The sequence below is a fragment of the Mizuhopecten yessoensis genome, unplaced genomic scaffold (genome assembly GCF_002113885.1).
Source record: "Mizuhopecten yessoensis strain PY_sf001 unplaced genomic scaffold, ASM211388v2 scaffold9301, whole genome shotgun sequence".
Lineage (NCBI taxonomy): Eukaryota > Metazoa > Mollusca > Bivalvia > Pectinida > Pectinidae > Mizuhopecten > Mizuhopecten yessoensis.
The window spans coordinates 640,945-655,831 of NW_018407979.1; the positions used below are offsets into that span (position 1 = coordinate 640,945).

General features: G+C 34.6%; 1 protein-coding gene across 5 annotated transcripts in view; it reads right to left on the minus strand.

The window, feature by feature from the left end:
• Nucleotides 1-14,887, minus strand: part of LOC110457719 (E3 ubiquitin-protein ligase RNF34-like) — a 15,819-nt gene continuing 932 nt past the window's right edge. For 2 of the 5 annotated variants that reach the window (XM_021509094.1, XM_021509093.1), the window contains exons 2-7: nt 8,333-8,658; nt 7,389-7,679; nt 5,382-5,624; nt 3,644-3,848; nt 2,766-2,789; nt 1-2,309 (exon numbers count right to left, since the gene is read on the minus strand). In XM_021509094.1, the coding sequence (XP_021364769.1) occupies nt 2,110-2,309; nt 2,766-2,789; nt 3,644-3,848; nt 5,382-5,624; nt 7,389-7,679; nt 8,333-8,500 (1,131 nt within the window). In that variant the 5' untranslated portion in view covers nt 8,501-8,658 and the 3' untranslated portion in view covers nt 1-2,109. The other 3 variants (XM_021509092.1, XM_021509096.1, XM_021509095.1) reach the window with 3 other exon arrangements.

Consider the following 14,887-nt stretch of genomic DNA (forward strand, 5'->3'; position numbering starts at 1 on the left):
AGATGTACTACCTAAGATGCGTCTATGGTCCAAGTTTGGTTGGTGTAGCACTTATACTTTCAGAGAAACTAACTTACACACAAAATCGTAATGTTGACGCCGCCATCACCAGAAAAGCAACACCTAGGGTATGTCTTGCTTCCACTTCGTGGCGGCGAGACAAAAAATATTGGAAGAGAAGGAAAATGCATGATTTTTATCTTAGTCCATGAATGCATATAATCTTGATATAATTTCAATGTTCCATTTCGCCACCTAGAGCTAGCTTACCAAATTGTTTTCTACAATCCCCTTTTCCATTCTTATTAATCCTTTCACCACCATAGACCATAATGGACTCACCCAGATAAATGTAAGGTAGAGTCTACTAAAGTTACCTAGGGGTGAAAGGGTTAATAGTTTCTTTATTTGTCTTCTTTGACTTACAAATGTATTGCAAAACTGTTTCATATTGCAAAAAATGTGCAGGATAAAATCATGGTGGGCAAATCATAGAGTGCTACTATGCATATTTATATCTATAACAAGTAAATGATAGATTACGAGACAGATTCCGGTGGTATAGCTATCACAATGTTCTACTAACATTTCTACCTCCATACTTGAAGAGTGATTTGTTTAGATCTTGTACATATTGAAACAGGAAGACTGTCGTGGTGTTAAACCAAGATGACCTTACTTCAACATAACAGCATCGTATTATAAACTAGAAATCATTGTTAAAATCGCTCCATTGTCTTTTTGTAAAAACTGACAAAAATGTCCCTAAACAACATACACCATGAGGACAGGTCGCTAGGTAAGGGGTACTGTATACCAGTAATTTGACATTCTTCCTTTTTCAAAGTTACTAACTCATTCACCCCTGAAGTTTCAAAATGAACTACATATTCCAACCTTTGAATGGGAGAGTTCAAATGTGTCTTCAGGGGTAAATGAGTTAACTTAATTTCAAAAGAGGTGCATGTAAACCCCTCAAATAAATGTCTTCTTATGTCTAAACCTATATGTTTTGTACAATATGTAGTTATACATAACAAAATGTTTCAATTCAATTTCTTCAAAAAGAGCAAAATCTTTCCTGAGTATCTGCCACTTTCCTTGATTCAGTGATAAATTATAGCCTATTAAAGTATCTTATTACATTTTCTTTTTTTTTACAGTGCCTTGACATTAATTTTTATTGGAATTCTTTTGTTTTTACTGGTTATTTTTAATCATATAGGGAGAAAAAATATCCATAAAGGTACTAAAATCCAATCCGATTTGAAATGGGTCCAAATAAGAAAGGAATGCTCTTGAATACATACAGTGATGGTAATTAAGTATATTTACAAAATTTCTCCACAAATACCCACAAATCTTCATTACAGTATCTTAAGTTTATATTGAACTTAAAAATAAAATTGTTCCTTTAACATTTATTGTCTCTGATTCCCGACAAATATATTGTTACTCCAGATAGCCAGTTTATAGTATGTATTGAAAATTAAGATACAAATTACTGATTTCAGATGTAAATGATTATCGTAGCAAATGCGTCAACAAAACATTTATACAAAATTATATAACCAGGCCCCGAGGCCGCAGTGGCTGAGTGGTTAAGGCGTCTTGATCATCCATGATCACCAGCCAATCACCACTGGGCTGCAGCTTTGAGGCCTAAGTGGGGCAGTTGTCAGGTACTTGACGCAGGTCAGTGATTTTTTCCCTAGTCGGGAGGGGGAAAAGCGAAAAATGAAACATGTGAATTATTTCTGTTTTTACAGTGTAGCAGATATCTACCCTAGGCTATAGTTTCTTACCAATATCGATGTCCAAAAATTTTAACAAATATCACTACCCTTCAACTTTCTGACATATATATCACTGCCTTTACAAACAGCTTTCAAACAAACACTGATCAATAATTTTCTAACCAATTTACTGCCCCTATACAATTTTCAAACCAATTTCGCCGCAAACTTTTTCACCAATACAGTGTATTTGGTGCCCCTATATCCTTCTAACCAATATTGCTGCTCGACAGCTTTGTAGGCCCCTGTCAGATACAAATACATAAATAATCACACCATACACAAACCATGGTCCTTATATCCACAACTGTCCTTAGCTCTTGAAGGTATGTACGACTCGCACCACATACTGTCGACAAATCGGACACTCATTGAGGCGACGCCCACATTGTGTGCAGGAGATCATGTGACCGCACTCCAGGAGCACACAGTCGATCGCGGCGTCCATACAGATCTTACAGATATCATCCTCCGGCTTCTCTCCAGTTACTGGCTCCGCCTTCTGATCTTTAGCTGGAAAGGACAAATATTGAACTTTGATTTTCTACTGATTACACATATAAGGAAAGCCAAATAATAAGTGTTGTTTGTTTCAGGTAACCCTACCTACCCTCATTTTTTGTGCCTATCCAAAACTCTTCTGAAAATATTCATTGAGGCACTGTTGAAGTGTAAATTACTCTCCTATATAAACTTTATACAAAAAAAAAAAAAAAATACAATTTTTTTTTATTACCTACATGTATTTACCCCTTTTTTTTTACAGATTGTGTGTAAGTGAAAAGTTATTTATAGTGGAACATATCACAAAAAGTATGAAATTAATAAGAGTTTTCAGCACACAAAAACAACCCCTATATGCTTTGGTCTAACTATTGCTGAGTTTGAACAGTCAATTATTTATACCTTTTTAATAATATTATTCTAAAAAGACGGTTTTTATATAAGTCTACTTAAAAGTCTACTTACATTCTGGTGAGTCTATATCTTTTACTGTAAAAAGAAAATGCAAAATTATTTAAATTGCTATCCATATCTCACATACATGTTCTTTTAAAGTTGATTTTTATTCTTCAAATTTAAAATATTTACGTGTTATTTGAGAGTGACAATTTAGAGTAAGGTAATGTTGTTCTTAATTTTGCAATAAAGGAAGAACCAGTTGATAAAATGAATGTTTACATGTCGTTAAACCTGTCCAGCTTGATCAGATAAACATGTTCTTTCAAAGGATCAAGGCAGTATTGGTTTCTGATCTTTACTCAAAACTTGAAAGCCATATAATATATGAATCTAGTCCATACAGGTATACATGCACATATTGTTCATATTATACTTATATAAGAATGATTTGAGAGAGAATTAGAACTCTAAGTCAAAGAAACCAATAAAGATTTTATGAAAAGGGCATAAGTTCCGTAAAATTGTACACAAAATAGAAAAAGGGGTATTTCTCTGGGAAAAACTGGTTGAAATGACAAAAATTTTTTTGTGCCAACCATGTGGAAGTCACTGACGTCACATAGGGATCCTTCTATATCGTTTCTGCTTTGTGGGCGACACATACAAACTAGGGCACATAACTTCCTATCATAACGAGCATTATAATTGGTCAAGAATAGCAGAAGTAGCATGCTGAACCATATTTATATTGTAACAGAAATCAGAAAAGGGACATAACTCGAACAAAAATTGTTAAAACGAAAATCTGATCACTCCATATCATAATGATCATTTTGACTTTGTTTCATTAAAATCAATCATTTATAAAATTCGGCTGCAGATCGCACGCTGTTTTAATGATTCCCATTCTATAAAACGTTAACAGAAAACTTTACTTCTTTTACCTTTTTGTTCGTTGGTCTTGTGTTCCCGCCACAACCTCTTGACTCTATCGACCAGCTCTGGTTTCTCGCAGCAGCCTTTGTAATTGACAAAGTTTGTGACCAGGACTTCCTTTAGCTGCCGGACTGTGAGGTTGTCAACATCCTCCAGTGAGTTGATTTGGCCCAGATTCATCCTCACGCGAGGTGTGGCCGTCTCCCGAGGAACCTATAATGGTAATAAGGATACAATGTAATCTTAACATACATGTGTACAACGGAACCTCGTAATGCCACCCAATCCCTTTGCCACCTCGTTTACTGCCATCATATGTGAAGTTCCTTTTTGCTTCTTTCCTTAAGAATTCCATACATGTTTCCCTCAATGCTAATTTTTCTCATGATAAATGGTATCAGTATAACAAGGTTTTACTGCAGTTACATCAGGGCAATAAAATTGCCATTCGTCTGATACAATTTTTCAGGTAACGAACATTGTTTTTTGATCACTACAGCTACATCATTCCTATAACATGAAGAAAAGAATTGATTTTGATACTTTACCGTTATTTATAATGAGCTAATACATGATAAATTTCTAAATAAGTATGTAACCATTTTTTTTTTTTATTTTTTTTTATAATACACTGCGTGGATACATAAACATCCAAAGACATAACAATAAATCTCCTTATTTGAAACAATCTTTCCTTCCTTACTCATTTACAGGGTCTCCTGTATCTTACAATGGTTGGACAGATGAATGAGATATATATATGGGTGGTTATCATGTTTGTCCAACTTCAGTTAGTTAATTTTCAGATTGTACAAGGTTTAATGAACTAGTTAAACATGATAATCAACCGTCACAAGTTTGGGGTCCTTTTTCTCCCACAATGTTCAGATAACCATGTTCCTCTTTGGAGTACATTATTCCTCTTTCTGATCGGGGAAACAATTGCCACAAACTTTGACGTCACAAAGTATTGTTATGTGACGTCATAATAAGAAGATTGACCACTGAAAAACAAGCCATTCGTATTGATATGCCTCGCCTATGCCCGCCCTCCTTTGACCATCAATGGACATAACAGAGAAACAAACTTAAAAGCTAACCAACTGAGGTACTTGGTCAATGGTAGTTGAGCTACTGTTTAGCCAGGGTCTCCTCTGGCCCTGACACCAGACTTTGACATTTTGACAGATAGATGTCTGTTGTGGGACCAGAGCGCACTGCTATATGAAAACCATCGTACAAAATGTACCAATCCGGACCGGAAAAAGAAAATATCATTCTTGTTTATAGGAATTCCGGACCGTCTCTTTTTGTTGATTAGTCACTTCCTTGACTTACAAAATGAGCGTTCACTCGGGTGGAAAATTTTGACCAATTGAAAACCGAGGACTCTACTGATTGAATTGTGAAGCTGTTGGTGATAATAAGAACGGAGTTGGATCAATAAATAATCCATTTATCGATATATGCGTTGTGTCATAAACAATTTTTGTTGTCAACACCTGAAAACTTTCTAATACGAAAAATTCCACATTTTCATATAGTAGTGCGCTCTGGCCCAATGCCAGACATCTACAGTATATCTGTCAAAATGACGAAGTCTGGTGTCAGGGCCAGAGGAAACTCGGACTACGCTACAGTTATATCCAATGAAATTAACGGGAGGTTACTGTATTTATAGAAAACCCACAGAAGAACTCTCTAGTGTTTTGCCTGCAGTGGGACGTGGATCCTTAAACACATTACCTCTTCATCTTCCTCCTCCCCAAAAATTTCTTGTCGAAACATGGCTTGTCTCATTTCCGCCTCCTGTCTCTGTCTTAGCCTATCTCCCCGTTCTGCCTCAGACTCTGGCGCGGGGGGTTGGGTTGGCTGCTGGGGGGCGGGGGTTTGCGGTCCCTGGGGTTGGTGGGAGTTGTGGGTGTCCTGAGTGCCTCCACTGCTTATTGTACTACCAGACAGGCTACTTGGCTGTCTAGATAGTGACTCCTACATTTGTTACAATACAAAACAATTTCATTAAGTTCTTCTTTTATGCAACATTAGATTCACATTAAATTGAAGTCATAGAGCCAACATGGTATGAGTTACAGGTAGGTAGAACAGTCTGGCACTGCTCTGAGTATGGATACCGAAGCGTATGCAGGGTGATAGGTATTGAATATGTAAATACAAGAGGCCCAATGGGCCTGCATCGCTCACCTGGTATTAATCTCACAATTGTTAACTTAAAAGTGAACTAAAATAAAGCTACAGGCAAAATATCAGTGTCTTGACTTCAGAAGAACCTGTTAAATGATTAAAACACATTTGACCCCTGTGACCTTGAAAGTCAAACATGGACATTTAAAGTTGAACAAACGTCATAGCCCTTCCTACAAGAATGCAACTTGCCAAATATCACCACCTTATATCTTTTGTTTATTGAGAAGATGACTTTTAAAGATTTATACACTATGGACCAGATGTGACCATGAAAGTGTGTCATGGTCAATTCAGAAGAAGTCGTTTAAAGATTTCAACATATTTGACCTCTATGACCTTGAATTGGGCAAAAGTCATTAATTTGAACAAACTTTGTAGCCATTCATGCCAACATCCTACTGGCCAAATATCATCATCCTGGACCTTTTGGTTATACAGAAGAAGTTGTTTAATGGTTTTTAAGACAATTGACCCCTTTGACCTTGAATATGAGTGAAGGTCATCTGTTTGAACAAACTTGGTAGCCCTTTATCCAAGCATGCTACTGGCTAAATATCAACACCCTAGACATTTTGGTTATTTAGAAGAAGTTATTTAAAGATTTCTACATATTTGACCCCCCTGTGACCTTGAATATAGGCAAAGGTCATTCATTAGAACAAACTTGGTAGTGCTTCATTCCAGCATGTTAATGGCAATATATCATCATCCTCGGCCTTCTGCTTATTCAGAAGATGTTGTTTAAAGATTTTAACATATTTGACCCCTGTGCCCTTGAAAATGGGCAAAGGTCATTCATTTGAACAAACTTGGTAGCCCTTTATCCCAGCATGCTACTGACTAAATATCATTATCCTGGGCCTCTGGGTTATTCAGAAGATGTTGTTTAAGTAAAAAGTTGACGATGGACGACGGACGCCGCACCATGGCATAAGCTCACTTGGCCAGGTGAGCTAATAAGAAGGGGATTCCAATCACAACACAGCCGACACGCCTGAACTTTGTTGTCACTGTAACCTCTCTCAATATATCAAATCCACATGATGCTAATACATGTATACCTTTACACAAAATGAGTGCATTATCAGATTGGTTTATTTTCGATACAAGTACCAGCAAATGGGAAATTTTCACCCTCATAATGCTTTTCTTTCTTATATCCACTCATCAACTGGAGAGTGAATTCAACCTTGGCTCAAAATGTGGAATTAGGGTGATTACCTCAGTATTGATTTTCTTTCCAAATTTACTTTATATATATATATATACAATGTACATATAGGGCTATTTCTCGAAATAACTCATCTACAAAATCTGTTTAAAAACCAGAGTTATGGGCTTATAAAGGACAAGTCATATAAAAGATGTATTTTGAGTTGGTGCTCTAACATCAATCGGTACAATTTTCCAAACTATTATTTCAAAAAACTGAATGATATACATGTACTTGATTAATTCAGTATTCATGCAGAAATTTGAATTACATGTATTACAGTGTAGGAGATTTAAAGAGACCAAAGAAAGTATGTTTAACAGTTGACAACTTACCAAGTCTTCTACTTCCGCAGACTCTTGGGTAGGGGATTTGGCGAAGTTGACAAACAACAGATCTATGAGATCGTGTTTCTCTTTACACGTGTTTGTCGAGACGTTCCGTTTATTGAGCAAGATTCGTAATTCCTTTACCTTCCATTTCATCAGGTCAGACCGGGTGAATTTTCCCGACATTAGCACTTTACAAGTGTTACATTGTCTGTATGTCGATCGGTTATTGACCGGGTCCCGATAACGATGCACACAGCTTGAACAAAAGTTTCTATCACAGTATCGACAAATTTTCTGTAAAAGTGAAATAAAAAAATAGTCAATTTTTTAAAAATATAATAATGTTTTATAAAATGGTTATGATTTGGAGAAAAAAAATGATTTTCTGTCATCTAGAATTTTTGAACTGTCATAATCTTGTTCCTATCCCCGATCTTTATATTTTTGGCAGAGCTATTGTGATCTTGTTATGGCCAAATATATCAGCAGAACCCCTCACTTTCCATCAAGAAGAGAAATAATGAGTTCCATAATTTAAAACAATTCTAGATTTATTTAATACTATATTTAAAGGTCAAGTTTACCAATTTTATTAAACTACTCCATTGAAACAGCGTCATGAAGTAATTAAATCATCTGTACATCAATGAAATATTTTCATGAAAAATATAATTTCATGAAAAAATCATCCCAAATAGCAGTTGTGAAATGATATACACAAGTAAATGTTAGTAGGATGTTTCTTTGTTATAAAATTTTTTCCAATGTATTTATTTTCTGATATGCAATAAAACTTGAAGTAGACACATAAAAATATTAAGAAACTTTTCAAATCTTATAAATTTAATTATCATTCATTGTATGCCTACCAATGCAAGCTCTTTAGATTACGATCTGGTGTATTGAAAGAGGTTGACCCGTCACTTTTAGGTTTTTGAAAAATTTACCTTTCTCTTGAAAAGATTGAAGTTTGTTTGGCAAGCTTCACACGTCATGATGTTTGGAGCAGTCGACTGTTGTTGGCCCCGATTAAAGTTCACATTGGTTGTGTAGCCCGAAGATTGAAAGGTGAAGGTCGCTGTGCCATTTTGCCCTCGCACTGCTGCTGCACCCATCAGATCATACACTCAAGGTCAGTCAAACAAAATCTCAAGGTCATTCAGGAAATCAATTCAAGGGCATATGTTCGTTAATAATTCAGCTTGTTGATATCCAGATTGATTGTTTGGCACAATTTGTTTATTAGCAGCTAGGGGCTATACACTTGTATCATCTGAAAAGAAGTGAAAACAAAATCACAGTAAGATTCAAACTTGTTTTACCACACTAGAACTACGTATAATATAGGTCTTCACATCAACTTCATGTAGGCCTAGGGCTGCAACAATATTGTCTCGTATCTTATTGTGAAATTATCTTGTGTATCAAATTGAATCAATTTGTTTGCCTGTATCGCGATACACGAACAGTATCAAATTATCAATCAATTTTCTTTATCAAACTGTAAATATTATTATTTTTATAATTATTCAGAATATATGGTCCACTGTATAGTCACACCCAAAAGTACTAAAAATTATACAAAATTATTTCAATAGTATTACTATTGAAGTCTGACGAATTTGATATTTGTATCGTGATATGTATCGTATGATAAGCATACCATGGTACCATGAGTTAGGCAGCTCTAGTTTCATATAATGTTAGTCTGTAATATGATTTTGAGAAGATTATATTGATTAAAATTATGGATGAAAATATCAGGTGGAGTAGAATAGTCTTTAAAGTAATGTCATAAGGAGAATATTACCCTTCAATTTCTAGAAACCCATCCAATGGTACAGAGGAAGAAGGATTTTAAAGACTTATGCCTCAAATTTGGGCCCCATCCCTCTGGACCCAGAGGGGCAACACCCTTCGTTTATTCAAAATTAAGACCCCATTGGCCAAGGATGCTCCTGAGAGTCAATATCACAAATAACAAACCTCCACATGATTATAATTCAACCAATGAGAATATTGGAAAAAATGGTGTGTTATCGTCTTATATAACATTTCATTGAATGGTAATAGGATGGTCACCGTGACACGTTACTTTGTTCTATAGAGACATTGATTTCAAGCACCTGTTGTCAATACTTTCCACTCTACTGAATAGTCACAATATGATCCAACCAAGTTAACATGGCATTCAAACTGACTATGAATGCAATGACCCATGCTGTAATGTCATCATTGTTATGACGTCATAAATGTAACATTTCCATACCACTAATCCTCTTTTGAATATGGCTGTTCAATAAATTAAACAAGCCAGCTACACAATGCAAGTATTGAACAGCATTTAATTGGCATTCATAGACAATATGAATGCTAGCTGGAACATGACAAATTAGACATGAAACGCTAGCAGCCTGCTTCACAGAATTGGTAATATTCCAGTTGGTGTTTATTATGCTTCATGCTTAATTTGTCAATTTACAGTTGGCATTCATGTTGACAATGAATGCCAACTGAAAACAGTATTTTTGTTTAGTGTTTACTGACTATTGAAATATAATTGCGTGATTTTCTTTCCTCTAATGTAGACATTTTTGAACATGTTTTTGTAGGTTATTACAGTAAAAACGCGAAGAAACTATCCATAATCATTGAGAACCTTTGAATTGTATATACGTGCAAAGATTGACCAGAACTTATCTGTCATATATTAAATATTATGTTATATTACATAAATGTCTGCATTTAGATCTTTTGTAAATAATTTCATATATTTATTGTATGTGGACAACATTTATTAACAATTTATATGTACATATATATATATGAAATAAATTGCAACAAGCATGAATATATACGTTTCCACATGAACAAACAAGTGGTATCTTCTGCCTGAAAGCATATTATCCTAAACTATTTCATTTAAAATAATAATAATAATAATCTTTTTATTTAACGTCGTGTACAATTTGACACAATATTGTAAAAATGTGATTCATATATATGAATATAGGCAACAGATTTTGCTTCACAGAAATTAAATTGTTTACTTCAATCACAGATACTGTCCTAGCCTTGTCTGTCAATACACCCATAATATAATATGAGTATATATATTATATTATGAGTGTATTGACAGACGAGGCTAGACCTTGGATATTTTCACAAAAGTATTTTGTCTAAATCAATAGTTTTTTTTTAATTATATCATAACCTCATCCAACTCAATAATTTTGTTTAAACATTATTTTTCGATCTTACCTTTAATAGCTGTTAATTTTCTGAATTTCCTGTTATACAGAATAACTGACAAGGAAGTAAAACGTCTAATCTAATTCCGTGCCAAAACGGTGCTTTCTAGAACTCTGGTGTTATACAGGGGTCATCAACTTACTAGTGTATACCGAAAATAGCATAATAATGTACAGCAAAATGCATATATCATCTGATATACCTGTACAGGGCTAATTCCAAACTAGGGCAGTAGGGGACAAAATCACATGACAAAGACGAAGTCAATGTGAAAACAAGTGACTGCTGGCAGATGTGTACACACGTCTGTGTATATATCACATATATACACTGCAGACAACAGTAGACACTATGTAATACAGTACACAAGTACACGCGTACGCACCCATGTAAACACAAGGGACTTTTCATAATAATTTCAGTAAAAATTCTGAGAACGACGGCCAATAAACATGCACAGGTCTGTCACCGTTTTATGAAGGAAATGGTGAACTCAAAATAATCCTTAAAGGAATAGCGTACCGGAATTATCAAACCAAGTCCTCTGCTATGTCTGCTGTATGTTGTGAGTGTCACTTATTACGTTTCGACAGTCCGTCACGGTTCAGTTGTTCCACCATACCTTTTCTTCCCGTTACCAATTGTCACCAATGCCGCGTACGTCAATAATCGTGGTCAATCGTAAACTTCAATCGAAGCTCTTACTCTGTCTCGAACGTTCAAGCGTATTGGAAACCACGAACTCGTGGATGTGAGGCACCAAGGGATATTATGAGAAATTATAATGTAGGGTTATCGCGTGTGTGTACAGTGCTATGCAATCTGTGAAACCCGTCAGCTAAAATTAAAGCTGACGAGACTCATTCTGAACCAAATGAATAATTATCTAACTATTTAATGAAAAGATCACCATCTTAAATATTATTCATTAATTTTGTTAAAAAGTATCTGATAAAAAAAGTTCAATGTCTTGACAGGTGCTGCATGTAACTTACCCACATATAATTTCCATCAGAACAGCTAATCTATTGCCTTTCAACAGAGACGTATATATTACATGTATATACGTCTTTGCGTTCAATGACATATTTTTCTATATGATAACTATACTGTGTTTTGTCCTAAATTCGGTTAGTGCTAATTCTAATAATTTACAAAGTATATCCTATATACTGGTTTTTTATGTCTCTGGTTTCTCTTTCTGGGCGAAACGACTTCATCCTGAACAGCAGTCATTACTATTAGAGCAGTGCATAATATGTAAACCAAAATCCCCACTATGTCAACATAAGATATATGTATAACTGGAGTGGTACTCCGATACCTATACACGTGACTTATTAATTCTAGACTAAATGATATACATTTAAATATATATTGTTTTAGTATATTCACGGTTAGATAAATCTATTTCTGTGGTATTTTTTTTTATTCCATTTTTTTTTTACAATACAAGACATATATGACATTATACATAAGTATACATGGCTGTTCATATACATATTTTTTTAATTTTATTTAAATAAATTACTCTGATCTCATTTATCAATCAATGTACATGTATACATTTTGACAAGAAAAAATTAAATATCTTTATATAATTTAATTTTGCCTGTCTCCCCCATAATATTGTTTTTTGGTAACAACTGATGACGGAACTAATTTTTACACTTTAGAATGCAAAATTACAACACAGCTTTTGTTTAGCGCAATTGTTTAGTTTACGTAAAAAATAAATAAATCTTTAACTGTGCATTTACAACGTGTTTGTCTATTATTTTTAAATTAAATTATAAAGAATGCCCAAGATTTTGTTTTGGTATATACGGTATATACCGAAAATAAATTGTGCACTTTTTTGCATAAACCTTAAGTACATTAAAATTAGAAGATTTGTATCGATCTCCCGTTTCCTACTTTCAGAGGAACAGTGATTCATGACTTAAAAATGAAGTGTTTTAGAAGGAAAAGACACTTAAATAAATCCTTTATAATTCATGATTACTCATGCAAATTAGTAACCCGGACACGAACAATTATATCAACGTTTTACTAGCATATATATATATAATGTATCTCCTCTCGGTACATATGATTTTTTACTTGCAAATTGAATATGAAAGCAAATGAGAAAGAGTTACTGACAAAGAGTAAAAAATATGTAACAGGAAAGAGAGAAGGGTTAGTAGAAAGGTAATTTATCACAACCAGTAAGTGTTTCTATGTGACGTTTCCGTGACTAGTACGGTACGTACCTTGTCACCTTCATCAGACAAATGACCAGCGAAGAAGCGCACGGTAGTTGTTAGACTGGCTACCTGCAGCCCCTAAGTTTTTATGAAGAATTTCTCAACTGCATTTTACTACTACCTTATCTCCCTCTAGTTTAGAACTTCCAAGTGATAAAAAATTTTTGAGTTAATATTTTTTTCTTAATAATTCAATATTCTAGAGACGGGGGCCAGTCTAGGTAGTTTTTTTTGTTGATTAAAAAAAAAAAATATTCAAAATTAAACTGCCAAAAAATGTTAAAACTCTTTTATTGGCATGGCTTTGTAAATCATAAATCATATTTCAAGAACCCCATATGAAACATATGAACTTTTATGAAACATAACAAAGATAAAATAGTACACAATCAAAATATGAAACGTTTGTTGTAAGCAGATTCTGTACTGTGTAAACATAAAATTAACAGTTTCGCCGTCAGTTTCACAGGTGCTAAACAGTTTTAAACACGATTTAATAGCATAGACAGTTTCATAACAGCCAAGTTACACATGAGTCCACATATCTATCTATGTCATCAGCCATTATTAAATGTATATTACGGGGACGGTATCACTGCGCCAGTTATTATCACGAAGGAGATCACCATTCAATTTTACTTGGAATATCCTCCGTCTTTGCTTATTGCAGAGTTATCTTCTCTTGTGAGCATGCATGTATTGATTGTTACGTCATTTGTTTGTGAGAGTAACGTCATCATTTTTTGAGAAAAAGACGTAATTTTCTCACACAAACCAATGACGTAACAATCAATACCTGCTCACAAGAGAAGATAACTCTGCAATACGCAAAGACGGAATAGAAGATGAACGAACCAAACCGATTTTTTTCTGACTTATAGTAATTTTCCCTGTCAAATTATCAATGGGCTTTTCGGCCTTTCCCTTCGAGATGTGAATATGGTTGCTGTGACAACGTTTGTAAAGTGCATGGTTCGCAATGTAAAGGTCATGAGTTCGACCCCTGCAATTTTTCTGTTTTCTGTTTTATTTGTATTTTCAAACTTTCATCAAATTTTGAACCATTTTGATTCTGAAAAAATGCAAGGCAGTATGTGATTTTTATAGAATAGTTCTTTTGAAAAGGACTAAAACAAATATTTTGCAATAGTGACAAATGTTATATATTTTGACTAGGTGGTACCCTTAATTTACCTTAAATGCTTAATGCTCTTATACATAATTTGTAAAAGAATACTTTATGATTTATTTACTGAATACTTATTAAAACTGTAATTTCAGGACATTTCCTTTATTCAACATCAACACGTTCCTCCCTTTTAATTTATACAAAATCTTCCCTTCACCTAGTTAGAAACTCACAAGGTATCCCCTAACAAACAGTCTATCAACACGAAGTAACATCAGGTCGCTCTAGACAACTGAGTCTGCATAATCAGCACGTTAGGCTAATACAGTTACAGTTGCGCTCAAATTTCATACAATAAAAAAGTCTTTTTGATACACATAACACACTATGGATACACTTGTTAACAATAACATGAGCGTAGGGTACCTATGCTGGTAAACGATCGAGCGCAATCTGAGACGTCAAATGGACATGTGTAATTTTGTATCTTTTTTTTTTATTCGAAGGCATATGGTTTTTCTGTACAAGTTGACTCATCACTGTCCCGTTTTAATGTTCAAATTACTTCCCGAAATGTTGAACTGAACAAGAATGCCCCCCCCCCCCAAAAAAAAAACCAACCCCCCCGACATTGGCGATCAATTAATGACGTCACGTTATCATAGTGTAAAATGATGCTAAAATGATCGGAACCCATACCTTTTTCAGTTCGTCGATTTGATCAGTGGATAACAACTGATGAGTTTCAAGCGAAACTAGGATATCTTTGGCTCATTCTGCCTCTATTGAAAGCACTGCTTGTAGCGAGGCAGGATCGTGTTTTCCCGANTTGCAAACAAAGTGTAGACGTAGACAGGACCTTGTATTTCTTG